The sequence below is a fragment of the Melospiza melodia genome, chromosome 3 (genome assembly GCF_035770615.1).
Source record: "Melospiza melodia melodia isolate bMelMel2 chromosome 3, bMelMel2.pri, whole genome shotgun sequence".
Taxonomy (NCBI): domain Eukaryota; kingdom Metazoa; phylum Chordata; class Aves; order Passeriformes; family Passerellidae; genus Melospiza; species Melospiza melodia.
Genome location: NC_086196.1, coordinates 70966085 through 70986275, shown reverse-complemented (window position 1 = coordinate 70986275; position 20191 = coordinate 70966085). Strand labels below are relative to the sequence as shown.

At 40.3% G+C, this 20191-nt stretch overlaps 1 protein-coding gene across 32 annotated transcripts in view; it reads left to right on the top strand.

Annotated features, from left to right (window-relative positions):
* Positions 1-20191, top strand: part of ESRRG (estrogen related receptor gamma) — a 390326-nt gene that overhangs the window by 211247 nt on the left and 158888 nt on the right. Inside the window, exon 1 of one of the 32 annotated variants that reach the window (XM_063152182.1) lies at positions 19946-20073. The exons of the other annotated variants lie outside the window; for them this stretch is intronic. Within the exon in view, the coding sequence (XP_063008252.1) occupies positions 20018-20073 (56 nt within the window). The 5' untranslated portion in view covers positions 19946-20017. Of the gene's footprint in view, positions 1-19945; positions 20074-20191 lie in introns of those variants that run through there. 32 annotated transcript variants of the gene reach the window in all.

Genomic DNA, 20191 nt, shown 5'->3' with positions numbered 1-20191 from the left:
TCCTTCTTATGAATAATTGAACTTCTGCATATTGCTTATGGAAAGGAAAAAAGACAAACCATTTCAAAGTCATGTCCTCCCATTAGGAAATAGGTTCCTGCTTGAAAGGAAGGATATTTGTAAATTTTGGAGGCTCAAGTGACTTTTCTGTGTTTATTCTTAGGCATCAGGAGTACATAATTAATTTAAAAATAATAATTCTGCGTTATTGACATGAAGGACTGGGAGGTAAGTAGGAGAATACTTCTGGCTCCAAGGATATACTCAGCAATTTGCTGATTAACTTGCCTCTTGTTTTGAAAACTACCTATTGCTTTAGGGACTCATAAAATCTGGAAGGCACCAATTCAGAACACTCTGGTACAGAGTGCAGCCACCACTGGTGCTGGTGTCACTCACAGTGCACCTTTGCCATGCCAGCATCCACACTCTTGGCTCTTTTGGAGGAAAAAGGCTTGGTGAGAAATTAAGGTGTAAGTGAGGTTCAGTGTTCGCCTGGTTTTAAGACTAGAGCAGTTTTGTCAAGTTTGCTTTGTTTCCATCATCTTGCATTTAGTTTCTTGCAAATTTCAGATTGACTATTAATACAGTTCCTTTTGTTAAAAAAAAAAACCCAAAATAAGACAGAGATCAAATAATTAGTTCTAGAAAAACCTGAAGGGTGATTGCTAAGAAAATGCAAGAAATGGCATCTGTAGAATTTTCTACAATAATATTTATAGGTAAATCTTTGTTCTGGCTTTGTACTACGTTAGGTATATGGATTCATTCCACAAAGATGACTTTAAAATTCTGTAAAATCATTATGTGGGTGATATATTAATGTTTTCTAGGACTTTGGATGCTTTCTGGAAGCTGCTAGTGTCTAAATAGTTGTGCATATAACTGCAGTTTAGATATTTCCTAATGCATCTTCGAGCCATGTTGGTTAGTGTTCCTGGCAGGTCAGTAATAAAAATTACCTTTCTGTAATTGTTGTTTGATAAAGGTATTTTCTTATTTCATCTGTCTCTAGATTCGCTTTGTGCTGGTATGGGTCCATTGTGTCTCTATTGAAGCAAATCCCTTCAAGTCCAAAGTTGGCGATGTACATAGCAATAACATTTGGCCCAATGTAGTCATAAGCATCCATCAAGTAAAACCTGTGGACTAAGAACCAGTAAATTCTCATACCTGTATTGAGGTGCACACACTACTGTCTGATGTGAAGAACAACAGGAAAATAATGCTGATACTGTTACTGAGAAGGCAGACAGGACAATCAGTATTTTGGTACAGCGGACAACACCTTGGACAAAACATAGGAGTGGGATCAAGTAGCAGAGACAAGTTATGCCATGTGTCCTTCAAAATATTTGAATCTATGGTTTTGGGTTCTAGCAGATTTGTAATAAACTTTCCTTTAAAGAATACTTATGACTTAGGGGAAAGAGGAATGCTAGAGCAGGATAGTTTCTGCCCTAGGTAAAGACTGAGCAATGACTGCGAGACAGCCAAGTGTGACATCCAGGATGATGGTAGGGGTAGTGCTCAGTGCTGAGCTGCTGAGGGCTGGTCAAGGAAAATAGACAAGTGAATATTAGAAAAATAGAAAATAGACAACTTGAATATTTATGTAAATTTTTTTTTGGTCTGAGTTTAACATTTGTATAGAACTTCTCTGGTAAAGTGGCAATGAGTTGCTCAAAATGGTTCCTTAAAATAGAGTTCATCAAAGTTCTTGTCTTTATCCTACTTTTCAACATTTCTCCTTTTTCAGGTACTCTATATATGTATTATCTGTCTGTGTATTTTTATGGCTTTTGGCGTACTGCAGTTTTGTTGTATACAAAATGTCTTGGGGTCCATATCTCTGTCTCTTGTTTATATTTTTAGCATAGAAATAAGCAAGATTTAGTCTGTCTCCAACACCAGAATATGTTCTTTTTTGTGTTGGGCAGCATCACAGATCCTCTTTGTGTCTGGCTATTACTTGTCTCTCAAGACAGTCAGTAAGATACAATTGAGTGTCATCAGTATGGTAGCACTTAATATAAAATGTTGAATTGGAATGATAATCCCTTACAGCAAGGCTTGTATTTTACCTGTTAGTTTGCAACGTCTCTTATGACTGCCTGAAATAAATGGAGAAATATGCAAAGGTCAGTCTCTTCATTGGCACAAAAATAAAGATAGAAAAGGCAGAATGCTTGTGTTAAGGTCGTATTTAAAAAGAAAAAACAAAGAAAAAAACAAACAAACCAAACAACACAAACCCCTTTGAAGTTAGGGAATAATCTTTTGACGTCAGAAAACTCCAAGGAGGGTTGCTTGAATAGCGTGTGGGCTTTTGACCTTTGCAGTATAGTCAAATAAAGAACATCTAGTACTTGCATTGACTATTCAGATCTGTGGCCAATAAGTCTTTAAACGTTCCAGATTGGAAGGTGGCAACTCATTATATTTCAGTCTGTCTTGGGACAGAAATTGGAGTTATTTTCCCTAATTGTGGATGTCTTGCCTTTGTGGTGAAAGTAACCTGAGTCTAGCTTTCAGATTTGAGCCTAGCTATTAACACAGTCGTAATGGTATCTTTGACTTGGACAAGATGCTAATATCTGAAGATACCCTAGAGATCTTGGTAGCTTTGAAAAGCTGATCACCTCTTCTAAAATTTAGGAGTCAGAAATGAAGCCACGAAGACTTTGCTGTCTGCAGTGTGAACTTAATTTCATTTTTCATTAACAATAAGTGATGAAATTACTGCATCAGAATATTAGTATTTCTTACATTTCTCCATATAAGTTACTCTGAACAAATCACAGTGCATTTACCAATTTTTCACAATATTAGCAACAATCTGTTAGTTGGTATTTAATTCTCTCTTGCCCAAGTTTCAATCTCCAAGGCTGAGGAATAAATCTCTTTCTTTAAATAGCAATGAGAGACTCTGGTAAGCATTTAATAAAACGTGCTGTTCATCTACTAGTATTACTAACAAAGTTTTTATCTTCTTGAGATTTATTTTGAGGGAAAAGGCTGCATTATTTTCTAAATGGGTGTTCTTAGTGCTTGTAGAGAAAAGGTAGTTTAAGGTGCAGAACCATTCTAATATACTTGCCCTGCATCTTTTATTGAAAGTACCACTTTCAGCAGCTGCATCTTTCCAGAGCTAAGTGAAACTGCTTAAAATACTTCAGTGGTGTAAGACAGCCTGATAAGCCCCTCTAACCCAGAGCTTTCAGGTGGTGCCCCAGAATCTCCCAGTTACTGATGTCAGTAGCCAATATTTCTGCATTAGATTGCTGGGAATGCAGGTAACACACACTAAGCATGCTTCAGCTTCTGCACTTATCAGTGGAATTGCTTTACCTTGAACTATTGCACACAGCTACAGGTAAACAGAGGAGAATGTGGTGAGAAGGTACACAGGAGAAGGATTTATACCAGGAAAAGTTGTGTCTGCTTTGTTCAATGAACAAAAGAAAATAACGCTTTGAAAGGCTGCAAGTATTAGCGCGTTATTATCACATCCTACTTTCTGCAGGCAAGAAAAAAAAAATAAAAAACCAGGAAGTTTAAAGGACAAAAAGAACTTTTCTGAGAGACAGAAATCCTCTCTCTACTATCTACGTATTTAGCATAGACGATGTGGTTTGTGTGCTACAAGTACCACGGCTATTTTGTCTGTCTGGCGCGTGATGCGTTTGCCAGATTAGAAACATTAGTGCCCTCTATTGTTCATCACAGAACTGCAAATATTTTTACAGATTATGATCCTTATTATCGTTCTTGGTATCAAACAGATTTTAACAAAACCCACGCACAATATGAAGGCGTGCTTCCTCAGATGCTAAGGCATACTTTCTTCAGATAAACTGCTTCATCAAGAAGAGCGCATTTATTTTTTTCACTCTGTCAACATTCTGCTACAACTTTTTCTGCTTTATGAAATGCAATAAAATAAATTATAACCCCCTACTAGGGGAGAATATCTTGAAATACCTATAGAAATAGATTTGCTCACAAACTCACTTCTTTCTGTGTGTATTTTTTTAGTAGCAAAGGTATTTTTAATCAAGCCATTCTCGAGTGTCTGAAAGTGTTTTGAAATAAATATTGCCTATTTTTCCCCTCAAAATTATGTTTTATTTCAAGAAATTGGACTTTTATTATTTTTATAGGCTAGCAGAAACATGAGAGTGCAAGTTTTCATAAGAACAATGGAAAAATAATATGGCCAAGCTGTGGTTTGTTTTCTTGGGTTTTTTTTTTTACTACATTAAAGTGAACTGCAAGAATGACAACTTCATTCAAGCAGATCATTTGGAATTACATTAAACAGCTGCTATTAAACAGCTGACAACAAAGGAGACCATTTTGATCTCGACAGCAGAGAGATTCGAGCAGCATGCTCCCTCAGTGATGCTATGAAGAACACATTGTGCTCTTGTATACCAACACGCAGTGTACTCCCCACTGTGCTTGTTGCCAAACACCGTTTTTTCAAATCACTTTGTATTCAGTCAGGGATCCGGGAAGTCCAAATCCAGCCAGACAAATGCAGAACAGCTTAGTTGAAGCAGCTTTAACAGGTGCCATCAGCACAGACTTGTCGAACCAGAGAGACAAGGCAAACAGCTATGGAGTGGTGGTCAATAGGGTGTGGATTTGCCCCACCGCACATGATGGCACGGGGTACTAAATAGCTTTGCTGGCACGGAGGCTGGTTTGTGGCACTTGGGTAGAGGGGAGGGAATGTGACAAGAAAAATACGTGGTCACTCCTTACAGACAGAGCCTGCTAGACTTTCATGCTCACATTAATTTGTTCTTCTCAGTCGTGCCAGGCTCCGAGCGGACCAGAATAAAATGAGCGTACCTGTAAAGGGATAAATGCAGTGAACGTAGGATTGATTTAAGAGGGTGCTTCCCATGCTTGAGATAGTTGACTGAAGGATGAGGAATAAAATAAGAGTGGAGATAATTGGATGGGTTCTTGTCTTATGCTGTCCTTGTCTGTCAGGGTACGAGAGGCATCCCTTCATTATATCATTGTAATCTGCCATTTCTCGTAATATGCCACGTGTGTTGCCCACAGAGTTGTGTTACCCTTCCCAGTGTGGAGCTGTCGTGCACTTTCAGTGCCTTTTCAGCCATGACCTTGACCCATTCCTGCTGACCTTCTTCTGGAGGTGTGGATTTTTTCTCAGGTGGTGTAACAGTGACAGGAAATAGGTTACAGTACTTAAAGCAATTTGTTGTTTTACCATTTTCTGTAAGTAAGGACATTGTGTAGTGGTCTCTGAATATAAAGGGACATAGTTGATCAGTGAACTAGAATATGTTTTACTGTCTTCTAGCAAAGGACGGAAAATCCAGCAAATGAGTTGGCAAGTGTTCAAATTTGAATTTCAGTTTGAAATTTAATATTTACAGTATTGAAGAAAAATGAATCTTTAGCCCCCTGAGAAATTTTGCAAGGCGTTATACTCAATTTCCATGTTAGGCCCTTAGTTTTAGTTTTATATCTGTATTTACATCAATACCTCTTGTCACTTTCACAGAAATTATGTGAAAGATGATGTCAAAAGTTGTCAGATGTGGCTCTGCCAGTCACAGAACCATTTTGGAGACTTGTTTTAAAGAACGCATGAAGTATCAGTAAGGATGGAAATTATAAGCTTTGCATTAGAAGATGCTTAGCTGGGCCACAAACTGGACATTTTGTCTGTTTTACTGTAAGAAAAATTCTGCTTTTATTGTTGTTGTCATATTAATGATGGGTAAAACCAGGAAGGTGGCCTGTACAGAAGTGTTTGGAAATAAATGATTATGAGGAGTGTCTGTCCTCTATTCTTTGTCACACAGAATAGAAAGGAGTGAATTGTGCTCATGTTGGATGTGTGTGCTTCCACTGTAGAAGAAATAGTTTAAATCGGACTGTAGTCATGATGTCCAGTGTATCTTGAGTTAAAAAATCCTTGTATGGAGACTTTTGTATTGCACTATGCAAAATAATTCAAGCTACATCACATATGAGTTATCTCAATGGTTAATTCTTCACCTTTGTTTCATGACATCTCTCAGCAGCATTTGTCTGAAGAACTGTCTTACCTGCAAACCATTGTCATATGTATAATTTGTGATTTCTCATCAAATTAACTCTCTCCTTGCTAAGTTAGATTCTTATGATGTTTGCATGTTTGTGGAATTGAGTGTTGTCTTAAAAGCAGTGGTTCTTGGCTGGTAGCAGGTGAATCCATCCTCTTGGGGCAAGGCTGTGCCTCTTCCCTGCTCAAGGCAGCAGAGGAGGAGGGTGGAGTTTTGCTCTCAGTCTTTGCAGAAAGCCAGCTAGGTATTTCTCATTTACCTCTGACTTCTATTCTGCTGGGCCCAGTATGTCTCTTTTCCTGAGCTGGATTGCATTTAGTGAAACACAAGTCTGTATTGACTTGAAAAGAAAGCATTTACTGAAGTCAAGCATTATTATGTGACATTATTAAGTAAAGTATTCACATTTACAGAGGTCTGCCCACATGTTATATCTGGCCCCATTCAATGTCTTTTACATTTATTTTTAGCCAATAAGGAAAAAAATATTGTAGAAATGACATAAAAAATCAAGTAATAAGCAAATAAAAATCTTAAAGAGATCAGGCTGAAAATGTCTAAAGCAGCTTTGTTTCTTCATGTGCTTTTGTATTGGCTTCAAGTAATTTGTCTTTAACTGATACATATTCTTCTCAACATACAGCTGAGTGTTAAGGAGCTGACATTCAATGGCAAGCCACAAGAAGGCTGAAAAGGCAGCATCATGAATAGTGAACTCTCTCTTGGTTTCCTTGACACCTGCATAGTGCATACTGCCAACTATGATAAATGGAGCAGAAATATAGACACTTACTAAAAAGATGGAGCAGAAGTTAAAGGCTGGAGTGAGAGACATAGAAAGATGTATGCTTGATCTCACTTGGAAAGAGAAACAAATGGGTAGGGGAGCAAGTGAAGTTGAATGACATCTTGAAGACAGGAAAGGACTGAGGCTGAAGTGGCAGGAGGCCAGCAAGAAGAGCAGATGGGAGGTGGGACAAGTTTATTACCAAAGAGGCCATTGGATGGTAACAGTGCACATACTGCTAGAGAAACAGATGAGGTGAGCTGATCATTTTTCTGAATTCTATCTGAACGATTTTCCTATTCAGATTCCTCATTTCTTGAACTTGGTATACTTTTTGGGAAACTTCCCTGGCAGATGGAAGAAAACTGTGCCATGTGACGTTCAGAAAAGCAATCATCAGAAAGACAGAGAGCAGGAGGGGGGAGTTAAGCTGTGTTCCAGAATATTTGAACTGTGATCCAGAATATTTTTGTAAATGGGAAGTATTGTGTTTGTAATTCTAAACTATTGCCCCTGGAAGAGAAAAGTAACATTAGAGAAGCATATTTTTATAAGGCTGAATTGGCCAGAACAGTTTTTCCCTTACTGTAGGGATTGGAGAAGATGTTGTTTGGCGCGATAGTGGCCACTATTGTCTTACAAATCTTGTGTAAATTGACAGATGAGTGAGTCTGACCTGATGATGGGAAAAAAACCCCAACAAACCAGCTGACCTTGCAAAAGCCCCAAAGAGCAGAAGAAATGATGTTTTGCCTGCAGGGCTCATTAATTAGTTGAATTTCTCATCTAATCCTTCTGGGTCAGCTGTGTTGCTTAGTCTACTCCAGAAGGGACAGGCTTGTAGAAACCATCCTGACAGGTATCTTCAAGCTGCAATACACAGGCATAGACTGTGTATGCATTCAGCAAGGTAAATGCTCCAACTTCTGTCCTTGCATGTTAATGAAGGGGTAGAAGGCTTATTTTCATTTGCATAGTTACAGCCTTTTAGATCATCTTATTTGAGATTAAAATAAACTTTGGACCAATCTGTGAAAAAATGTTTCACTTAGTTTGTTTTCTTCCTTACTCAGCTACCACCTCTTGCTCCCACCTGTACTAATTGTCGTTTTAATAAATTGACAAAAACAAGTAGTTCCAACAATGTAGTAGTGTGTGATAGCTCATAGTATCTCTGACACAACAGTCTAGAAAGATGTTTTAAAATACTGACATATTAGTAGCAGTTATTTAATTCTGTCCTATGTTTTATTTTGATCACAGCAAGCGTAAGCACTGAATTTTGCTCTGCACTGCACCCTATTCCCATGCCTTGTGTGAAGTTTGCTCGTGTGCCTGGGCAGTTGAAGGTAAAAGTGATCTGTCACCTTGACAGGGTTTGAGGGATCTGCAGTGCTCTAGGAGATGTGATTCCAGGACAATGCCAGCTTCGTGCCTTCTTGGCAATAAAGCCATTCTTGGTGCTAAGGACAATAAAAGTTGGCTGTTCCCTTATGAGCATTTGAAGAGGCAGAATGCAGCCCTCCAGCCTCTTGCTCCAACTCATGCAGAGGCAACAACCACAGAAGCTTTTGGTGCATCAGTATTAGTAAAATTTAAAACAATGGGCTGCTTTAAGGAGCTTTGAGTTTCCTTTGAATCCAAGTAAGTGCTCTGCCTTCCCCACTGTCTCTGTGCTTAACTGCCTTGTTTTTTGGCAATAGTAATATAATTTTGTGTTAACGTGATGATATTCATGCCTGTAAATCTTCAAAATTGTGTGAGTGAGGAAAAAAAATAGAGAATCACTACTCATTGCAACCACCTCTAGGGAGAAATTCAGCATTTGTTCAACAGCAAAGAATAAACTTTGGAAGTTCAGGACAATTAAAGTATAAGGCAGCAGTTTAAAATTCTGTGTGGTATGTAAAAGCATAATCTGCTTTAGGATATACTATTTGGGACAAAAAAAGGGACGCTCTACCGACTCCCTTTCCTTGCTTGCTACCCCAGATTACTTCTGTGTATACAAATAAACATGTGGATAACCCCCTTCACTATGAAGTTTCTTGTACTTGAGATTGAGGCCGCTTTTGTTACCTACCCTGAGTATTTGAGAGCAAGAGAGGGACAAGAAGACAGATACAATGTGTAAGTGCATGTGTGTATATACATATATATATAAAATGTAAAGCCAGACTAAAGCCAAAGTGTCTACAGAACCGTGTCACTGTAATTTTTTTCTTGCTGTTTAAAGCCCTAGCCTGTATTATAGCTGGCTTAAGTCCTGTCATAACACAAGTTTGATCTGGAGGTTTCAGCTTGTGCGGGTTTTTTTCGTGTCATTTCTAACTTTTAGATCAGACGATATTAATTTTGAAGGAATTAGCCGGAAATTTCCTCGTAGTGCAATGAAATGGCAATGAAATAGCCAGCCTAGCTGCTAAAGGTTTTCTAATGAAAACTGGGGTGAGATGGAATTTCCCTGATAAAAGGCTCTATAGGTTTCATCTGCTGTATTAAATACCAGCCTAAAAGGGACGGCGGGAGTCACAAATGGTTGACTAGATATTATCTACTTTTACATTCCAGGGACACTCCTTTGCGCTCCAAACAAAGCCTGAAAATCCAGAGGGTTCGGGCTGTTTTCTTCCTTGAGGCTGGCGAGCTCCTTCAAAGTCTCGATGGCTTTTCCTTGTAATTTATTGTCATTCTCTCGGCCGGCTCCTTTTGGGACGCCGTGCGAGGGTGTCGCAGGCTGCGGCGTGGCCAGGTGTTGGTGTGACCGCCATCCCCCCAGGGCCGGGGGACGGGGGGGACGCCAGGAGGTGCTGAGTGCTGAATGTTAAGCTCGTTCCTTTGTATGGCTCAGAAAATCTCTGTTGTCCGGAATTGTACAGATAAGGCCAGGCCCATTTGCTTCATTGTCAGGCAATGTAGCTGAATAGAAATGCAAATGTGACATAAGGGGACTGCGCTGGGGAGGCGTTTGCTGTTACTCCTCTAACAGTGCTCCTGGCTGTTGGAAAATTCCTGCAGAATCCGAGGGGTATGGAGGGGGCAGGTTTTTTTTTTCTTTTTTTTTCTTTTTTTTTTCTTTTTTTTTTTTTCTTTATTTTCCTTTTTTTTTTTTTTTTTTAATAATTACCTATAGGTTCTAGGGAAGAGTCTCCTAAAGAAAATGCCTCTCCCTTGCAGATGCTTTTATTTTTATGCAGTGGAACGGCTCGGTTTTAACTCCCTTATCAAGAACTGCATGCACTGCCCAGACTAAATTGGGAGCATCTCCACACTGTTTGACAAATAGATTTTTTGTAAACTGATTTAGCCTTTTCATTGTTTGCATTTCATTATATAGCAGACTTCATGTCACAAAATCGGTATTCATTCAAAATAGAGAATTTAGAGATAGGACTGTAGCCAGATAAAAAAATATTGCACAGCTCAGGTCTATTAACCATAGAATAATAGCAAGTCAGTGATCCAAGGGGTAGTTCTTCTGCAGGGAAGGGCTAACATAACGGAGGTCAGGAGTCAGACCTCAGGACTTCAAATGTGGCTGTCACCAGATTCACAAGTAAATCTACTGGGAAAACAGGGAGAATGAAGGGACCTTGCAGGATAAGGAGAGAGAAAGGCAGCCCAGCTCTTTCATCTTAAATCTGAGCCTTCTCAGTGGATGAAGAATAAAAGTCTGATTTGCTTAAGTGCTTCACTTTATTCAAAAACTCCAAGTTGCATCTTCCAAAGCATGATTCAAGGATCTAACTCAATCAGGTTTAGAGAATTTATTTAGAAAAGTAACACTAAAAGAGAGCCTATTCTTGTTTTTCTGCCAAATTCATTATTGAATAAAAGACTGTTAGCATTCTGAAAATATGTGTACTAAATGCAAACAGTGCAAAAGAATGCAGATACGGCCTTTAATAGCACTGGAGAAGTTTATGCTAATACCTTGGGAGCAGATAATCTGAACTTGGAGTAAACGGGTCAGTAGGAAGACTGAGTTGCAACTTTTCCTTTTGATATTTTATGTTTTAAAGCCTTTCCAAATTTTTAAGCCTATTGTTTCCTTGACAATAATAGAGAAATTCTTATCTGTCTCTTAACAGTCACATTGTAATGGTTGTATGCAAAAATTGCTTTAGATTTTCTTGCTGTAACAGCTCCCTGGCATTATCCTCCAGCTTATAAACTGCAGCTGCTTTGGACATAGTCCTGGAAGGGTTCAAGGCAGGTAACAGCAAGGGTGTTCCCCAGGATATCAGTATTTCATTGGGTAGTGTTGTTTGAACTCAGGCTCAGATAAATTGTAACCACATTATTCTGGGTTATCTGGTCAGTAAAGATACTGCATTATGGCACTAGTGTTAGATCTGTTCTCTAGATGCACAAAAATGGACGTACTTTCAGGAATTAGGTAATCAGGAATGTGTTATACTTTGTTAAAGCATTGCAGGTAATCAGGAATCTGTTCTGCAGTGCTAAAGTATTGAGTGGGGGGTGTGTGCTGCTCGAGTCAACGTGCATTTGTTTGAGAAAAGAATGTGAAATCGGACTGTCAACTGGAAGCTCTGTAAGCTTGGAGGGACAAAATTAATAAAGTGGTTTTTAACTAGAATGAAAGATGGAGACACTTCTGTATGCATGTGTTGGTTCAGCTTACTTTCTTGCCACCTCTTTTTTGTGTGTGAAGATGCATAGGTAACCAAGAGCCTATAATATAATACATTTCCATGTGGTTTGTGTAGGTATAGGCACACACACAGACACATACCTGCAGTAATTGAACCGAATTGTTTGTGGTACAAGTGTCAGAAGTGCAGCAAGTCTAAAGGCTGTATTTTCTGGATCAATTCACACCTTGAGTGACTGCTTTAGCAACGAAATATTGACTGGATCTGCTTAAAAGTCATACTGCTATTTTATTGCTTTATTCAGCATAATCAGAATTAAATAATTATCATTCTTACTTTTCCTTTTTTTATCTGTGGAAGAAAGACATTTATGTCATAGGCAAGTTAAACTTGATTTCTGGAAATGTAACGCCTGAAACAGGGGCAGAGCTGGTGGGAGGAATAAACAGCCTAATATGAAAACTGAATTTTGCATGTTTCTTTAAAAATAAGCTATAAATTCAAATTTGCAAGTAAATTAATAAAGCTGGAAGAGCACATGCTTAGTGTTTACTCCTTAACTATTATATGTGGAGCTAAAATCTATTGATTTGAGATTGAATAATTGAACAGAGCTAACTGTCTGGTCAATAGAAGTGAAGCTGCTATAGGACAGAAACAAAGTTGATAATAGAAGGCTTCAGCTGCAGAAGGATGTCATTATGATTATATGCTGTCATTTGAACATACATACTAATAAAGCCAGAAAAAAAGGTTTTCATTGTATTAATGTAATGTAACACAGGTATTTTTGTTAAAAGTGTGACTCTTCAGTATTGTATTAATGACATTAATGCTCCCTTAAATGTTAGTGTACAAGTCTACTGGAGATAGCAGGATGCTGCACTTGTGTTGGTGTGCACTGCCATCTTCTTGGTGGGCTTTCTAAACCTCCCACCCACCCTTAAGGGGAAAGGAATACAGCAGTGGTCAGCAGCATCTCAGTGCACCCTGCCACATCAGGCCTTGGGCTTTCAGGGGGCTGGAGCTGAAGAGCCTGGGAAAAAAGCAATTGGTGGTGAATTCCAGTTTTCTTTCAACTCCTGGAACCACACAGTTACCATCTGGAAGCTGTATATCCATGATAACCCATCTTTTAAGTCTCTTCATCTTAATGGCTGGGAGAAGTACAAGGAGTTCTTAATGTCTTCCTGTGCCCACAAGTAAGTGTTCAAGAAATAATCTAACTTGGAGTCTAAATGTGCCTCTAAACAAAGTGTGCATTTTTGAATGCTCAGTCATTCAGCTGATACAGGCTTTTAAAAAGGCATGTATACTGAAACAAAAATCAGTGTTCTATTACTACAGGGAAAGGACAGGGTTCAGTGGCCTTCATGGAAGCCTCTACCTATTTTATATCTGGGTGTCTAGAGATAAGGGTAGCTATTACTTTATGGGAGCAAGGATTTGTTTACTCTTGAGCATCTGAACTCAGCCTTTGTTACCAGTGGTTTCAGAGCTGTTAATTTCCCATGGTGAAAGCTCTTTTCACCAGCACAATCAGGTTATCCTGAGCTGAGGACGTTTCACTAGTCTCATTTGTCTTCAGTATTAATTCTGTGCCAAATTCTTGCTTCCTAGGTCAGTGAAATGTTAGAAGAGAGAGAATCTCACCTCGATCTTTGAGAGAACAGTTATAGGCTGCTTTATTATATTGAATTGTTCCTTAACAGTTATGGATAACAGGACAATCATGTCGAAAGTCCCTACTTGACAAACAGGCTGGGGGTTTGTGATTTTCAGTACTTAAAATAGATGCTTTCCTGAGGTTGGTGTTTATTGTAGCTAATGTGTGCTTAAATTAGCATTCCTTGCACCTTTAAAAAGTGCAGCCCTTTTAATCCATTGTTTTAAAAAGCATGCATTAGATGTCAGAGAACATAAAGACAGCATGTAGAGATAACCCTGATGTAAGTGATAGTTCCAGTCATCTAGTGTATGGATAAAAGATTTCCAAGGCTTGTGTTACTTGGCAGTTCAACATGATCTAGCTGTTTGTTAATCAGAGAACACGTGAAGAACAAAGGATGGAGAACAAAAATATTGAAAAAAAGTGTTGTATAGCTAGAAGATGTACAGTGGGACAAGTAATGGGGAGGTAGGATTGGATAAAGCAGTCATGGAAACAATGAGCCATAAGAGGGCAAAATTTGTTTCACTTTGTTTCTCGTGACTTGAGTTTGTTGGTAAAGGGGATAACATTTTGCATTCAGGCAGAGAGCATGTTCTGTAAATCTCTTCAGTTACCCGTTCCCTGGGTGTCGCAATAGATTAAGTCGCTGTGTGATGATATGACACCGCCATCACTCGTCTTCCTGGGATATTGCTGGAGGCAACAACAAACCTGTGTCTTTGGCACATGTGAAGGAATTTAGTGCTTGAGGGGTTAAATTACACAGGCTCCCCTGTGGATCAGCTTATGCTTGGACAGTAATAATAGCAATAACATTAATAATAAAAATGCCAGAGCGAAGGGAGCGGAGGGGGAGCAGGAGGCAGAGGAGTGATGGAAGAGGGGCCGGGAGTGCCGGGGTGGGCAGGCGGGCTGGAGGGAGCGCTCTGGACCGCAGGTGTCCCGGCCCCACGTCAGATGTCGTAGGAGCCTCTGCATGGACATGGACATGCACAAATAGACGGCACAAAAGCTTTGAGGGTGGTTGGTGGCTCTGTGCGTGTCTGCGCGCTCGCTCCGAGCCATGATATCCTAGGGCAGTGTAACAAGCAATTCATGTCAGCTCACGGTAAAGATTATTGGTGTTTTCACTGGGGAAATATTTACGCTCCGTCTTCTTCTTCTATTTTTAGCGTTTTGAGCTTGCAGCCAGGTAGGAGGGCAGGTGGGGGAGTGGGGAGAGACCCATTGAGGGACCTGTCTCATCCCTCAATTAGATGGAGCTAAACCCCTAATCTTGCTTAGGAATAGCTGCTGATGCTAAGTTTTCTTCTTTCCCTTCTGGTTTAGTGGGATATTACATTTCACTGCAGTATAGGTGATAGAATGGGATGTCAACTGGTATGTTTTGATTCTAATAGAAAGCATAAATACATTTTAAAGAAGGCACTTTACATAGGTGAGGCCTCCAAAAAAAAAACCAAAAACCACACCAACAAAAGGTAATGTAAGTGCAGAATAAATCGTTGGGGGTTTAGGTTTGCCTTTTTATTTTTTAAATTCCTGGATAGAAAAACCATCACAGTAAAAGACAGCCATTTATTGCATTGCTGGGGGGGAAAAAAACCAAAACAAAACAGAAAACAACAAACAAAAAGAGAGATCTGAATTTGTTCTCTTTCAGATTTGTTGTTTATCATAGTAATCCTTCTAGTGAAAGGGGCTAATTTACTCTTTCTATAGGAATATTTTAAGTATGATTATCATAATATCACAGCTGCTGAAAAGGTCTAAAATAGGGCATTGACCTTGAACGTGTTCCTGCGTTTAGTATGTGGTGCTTAACATTCAAGAAACAATACAACTGCAACTCATTTATTAATGTATAATCTCAAAATGTTAACTCTTGCTCTGTAAAAACATGCCACAAGGATTGTAGAAAGCTTGCAGTATCCCATGAAGTACATGTGGTATTTTATCAGTGTAAATATGTATAAGATTTTCAAGATTTCTGCTGGGAATACTCCATAACTAAAGTAAGTTTTCCCTTTGGTACTGCACTAGTTTATGATTTAATTTTTACTGACATTCCACCAGTCATATTATTAGCTTCACAAAATGAAAGTGAAATAATCCTGTATTAATTAAACAGAGCAACTGAATTCCCTCAGTCATCTTATCCTTGGCTGTCTGAGACAGTAATGTACTTCAGTTTCTCTGAAGAAACTTCCACTAAAAAAAGAGCTTGGGGTAATAGTGAGATATCCATATTGAAGTGTGTGCCTGAATTATCTTTAGGGAGGAGACCTTTTTTGGTGGGTGACAGGCAATGTGCATGCGGCTTCCTTCTTCTGGTGTTTTTTTTTTCTTTCTCCTTCTTTTTTTCCTTTCTTTCATTTTGTCAGAGGCTTTGGAAAAGGTGTTTCGTCAAGAGAATATTTATTTATAGCAGTGTGAACAGATTCTATTCTGTACCAGTGAAAGCAGTCATTTAAATACCCATGCCCTTGAAAATAAAACAAGGAGAAAATATGGAGTATTTATTTGAGACCAGATAAATTGAATGTAGTTCAGTAACATGGTAAGGCAATTGCTGTTATTTCACAGAGACATTTTTTATGTGCTGGGACTGAATGTAGCAGCAAAAGCTAAAAGCCTTGCTCCATGTATTTGTGAACACACTGTGGAAAAGTTCTAAGGAGCATCAGAGATTGTGTTGTGTGAGCTTTTCCCCCTAAGATCAAAACAAAGAGTAATTAATGCTAAATACAGACTGAAGAGGCAGATGGCTTTCAAGTAATAACTTGATAGCATTTGTCCAACTATGTACAAACAGGTGAGCAGAATTTGGAACTTTTGAGGTGTTAGCTTTTTTAATTCATTAGTAGCATATCCAGTCGTGCACCAAGTGCCTTCCAGTGAGAAGCACAAAAGAGGAGTTGTCAGTGGCAGTACTAATGTTAATGTCACTGTAGCACTGAGTGAGATCACATCTGAGTTGTGTTTCTTTAAGGAGTGGTTGTGAATAAAGAAAAGATCACATATTTGATGACACTTCAGTATTTATTTCAAACTCTTAACAATATGGTATTTTCCAGCTGGACACTGAATAAGCCTCCATGGTGTATTGCAAATCTTTATCTAAAGTATGGTTATTCCCAAATAAATCCTCAGCAGCTACCAGACTTTCCTATTCTTGCAGCTTCCCTGCTGGCTTGAGCTTGTTGCTCCTTTTGGTAAATACACATCTAACACAGAGCACTGTGAGGTTTCTGTGAAGTGCCACTGAACCTCACCTCAGCTGCCTTGAGGTGGGTGTGCTTTAAGAATCTGGCTCTTCTGATGCCTTGAAATGTCTGTAGTATTTAGATGTGAAGATGCTTAAAGATGTACTGTTTGGCACACAGGAAAAATTAGATTCACAGAGAGACATGGAAATGTAGGTGCTGCTCAGCAATGCCCCTTGACTGGAACAGGCACTCCTGACAATTTTTTCTTTCCCCTCTCTTGATTCCATTAGCACTGTTTTGTATGGACTCCTTGTGGTAAGATTTTGCACTGTACATTTTGATAAGTTATTGCAGATGTGTGTTTGCATGCATGTTCCTATTGTGTATTTCCTGATAAAATTCAGTAAACTGCTACCTGGATTGCCTTCTTCCCCCCCCTACTTCTGGCTACTGCTTTTATTTATTTCTACAGAAGGGCTTAAAATGAAGCTACAGTTAGCCCCAGTTTATTTGCTGCAGTAATCTCTTTCTTGTATTTTTTTTCCACTCTCCCCAAACTGATCTGTAACTGTGAAACCCAAGTTCGAGAATGTAGCTGGAATTCCAGGCCCCAGTCTGGTGGAGGTGACACTTTCAGTCCCTGGGGGAAGAAGCCAACTGCTTTGTTTATCAACATGCAAAGTGCAGCACAGTATTTCTGGTTCTCCAAGAGGCAGCACTGGCAGGGCAGAGAGCTGCTTCCTTGGATCAAAGATGCTCGATAGAAAACTGGTGATGGCTTGCAGGGGCAGAGGAAAAATGCATTATTTGGGGGCGCAGATGAGGGTGGGGGACAGCACGGCATTGGAAACTATGGGAATGTGAAAATGAGGGCTTACAGGAAGACAGACCATGTCAGAAGGAGAGACCATTGTGCTTCAGCCTCTGAATATAAAATCTAAGGAGATAATGAACAAAAGTAGGAATGAAGCTAACCTGTGCTTCGGTAAGTTTCAGAATGGATTAGCTGTCAGATGTTCAGGAGGGCGTATTCCAATGAATGTAATACAGAAAAGTGACCATATCAAATCACACATGCACAGGGGATAATTTATGGCTGATATTTATATAAGAAAAAGACATATACATGCAAAGATTTAAAAGCATTTTGGAATAAAAAATACTGAAAAATAGACATTTTGGGTATAAATCTATAAACAGACATACTCTTATATACTTATAAATCTATACACAGAGATACTCAATACAAACAATATATTTGTATTTGTGTTTTGCCCAAGTGCACATGTAAATCAGTTTGTAGGAACTGCATTTTGAGTTTATATTGTCATACAGATAACTATACATAAAGACATCCTATTCCAGTTCTGATTTGATTCCAAAATCTACATTTATCAAATTGTTACTTAAAGAGGATGTTCTAACAGAGTAACATGATTTAATGCCTCCTGTTTTAAAATTTGGTAAAATTGATTTTTTTGTCCCTGATGTTTCTACAGAGTACTTAAATTTTACTCTACATTTCAGAGCTTTTTAATTCACTGCTCACAAGCAAATTTACATCTTAATTACAGAGTTCACATTTAACAATATAGACAGCATAATGCTACTAGTAATTAAGCTTTTACTACCTGCTTTTGTACAGTAGTTTGAGCTGTAGTTTTGCTGTCTGAGTTCTGATTCCTAAAATTGCAGGTATTTATACCAGGTTTGTAGGAAGCAGGCCCAGTTTTCACATAAGGTTAAATACAGAATGCTGGAATCTCTTAGCTGTAAGCATACACAAGCATGTCTGTTGAACCTATATATGCTGGGATTTGGTTCTGTTGCTGTATATTTTTTTGTAAAATGCTGTGAGACAGATCTGGAGAGGGCATTTCTGTGAATAGTATTACTGCATTCTGAGGGTTCACACTGATTTGTTTTGATCTAAAAGACTGCCATTTGCATCATGTTAGGGCTCCAGTCACAAAAGATTTTGTAAGAGTTAAGCTGTATTCTAAGAAATTATTGTCTTTCCAGTGTCGGTTTGGCTTTTTTCTGGACAGAAACAGCCTGCATCTGTTTTCACTGGTAGGGACAGAAACGCTTTGAACCTGGAAAATACATATGGTGCCTCAATTGGAATGTTAAGTAAAGGTGGTAGCTTTTGAGAAAAAAGATTTATCCCATATTTATTACTGATACTTTCAAAACAGGATATGTGCATGTATTTCAGGGCAAACAGTGTCTCTAATGTCCCTAAACCTGAGTACATTTTTTGTGCTGGAACAAGTTTAATCAGGAATCTTTCATACGCCAGAGAACAACTCTGAGCTGGCTGTAAGCAGTGCTTTGCTGGAACCGGGCTTGGTGATGTTTATGCAGGCATGCCTACAGGGATATGTGTTTATTGCCCTTTTAGTTCAGCAAAACTTACTTTACAGAAAACCCAAACCCCCAAACACTGTAGAGGTCTAGGCACCCTCCCAGATTTACCACTGCAGAGCTGCTCCAGTGCAGCCCTTATCTCATTAAAATGAGGCAGGCTGAGTTGGTCCACTCTAATCCCTGCACACCAACAGAGGAAATTGATCAGTTCGGGATCTTTTCTTTCTCATTTCTAAATATACACATCTAAACATACAAATACTCGTTTAGGGGCAGATGCTTTATGTATTTATATTTAAATAAACACACGCCCCCGTGTTGTATAGGAACACGCGTACCTGTATTCGCTCCCAGTTGCACCCATAATGCTAAGGACTGGATCTGTGCTCGTTTCGTAAGGAATTTTTTTTAACTAGGTAGAAAAGGAAACTTTGAATTTTAAATAGGAAACTATATATCTCTATATTAGATAGTTGTGTAATTTTTATATGTTTTTATGTATAATATCACATATACATAGTCAAATTCCAGCCCGCTCCCCCTCCCCTTTCCCCTCAAAAGCAACTCGCACGACAATGAAAAGTTGAGTTACCCGGAGGCTTCGGCAGGCCGCGCTTGGCGTTATAATTATTTGTTTTTCGCCGGCGCCGAGCAGTTCCAAAGGTTAGGGAAGCGGCGTTCGGGAGAGCGCGCCGGGAGCCGAGCGCGGCTGCCGCCACAGCCAAACGCCACGGCCGGCAGCGGCGGCGGCGCAAACTTCATCCTCTACCTTTGCGCGCAGTCCTTAACCGGGAGCCTGCCAAGGTACCTGCCGAAGTTGGGCCGGGCGGGAAGGGAAGGGAAGGGAAGCGGAGCGGAGCGGGCAGCCCCGGCGGGTCGCTCGGTGGGTCGGTCCGGCGGCGCAGGCACGTCCGCGGGCTCTGCCCCGGCCGCCGCCGCCGCCTCAGGCCGCTCCCCCGTCCCCACCCTCTACCTGCCGCGCGCCCCGCGCGCCGGGCCGCCCCGGCGCCCCTGGCGCCTGATTGGCCGCGGCCGCACCAATCGGCCGTCCCCCCGGGCCGGGGGATGCATATGTACAGCCCTGCTGCATATTCATGAGCTCCGCGCGGGGCTTTAAGTCCTTGATTAGGCGCGCGGGCGAGCTTTTGGTCCCCGCCCGCCGCCGCCGCCGCCGCCGCGCCCGGAGCGCGCCCGTGCCAAGTGCGCGGCGCTCGGCCACGGAAACTTTGCTTTCACCGCGGGGGCGCACGGAGGATGGTCGCCGGGCGCACATGGATTCGGTAGAACTTTGCCTGCCGGAGCCGCTCTCCCTGCACTACGAGGAAGAGTAGGTACCGCTCCCCGCCCCCACCCCACCGCCGCACGCCGCCTGCCCCAAACATGACAGGCGCCTAAGACGCCGCTGCAGGTAACGCTGCGCCGCGGCCGCGGGCGGGAGCCGGCCC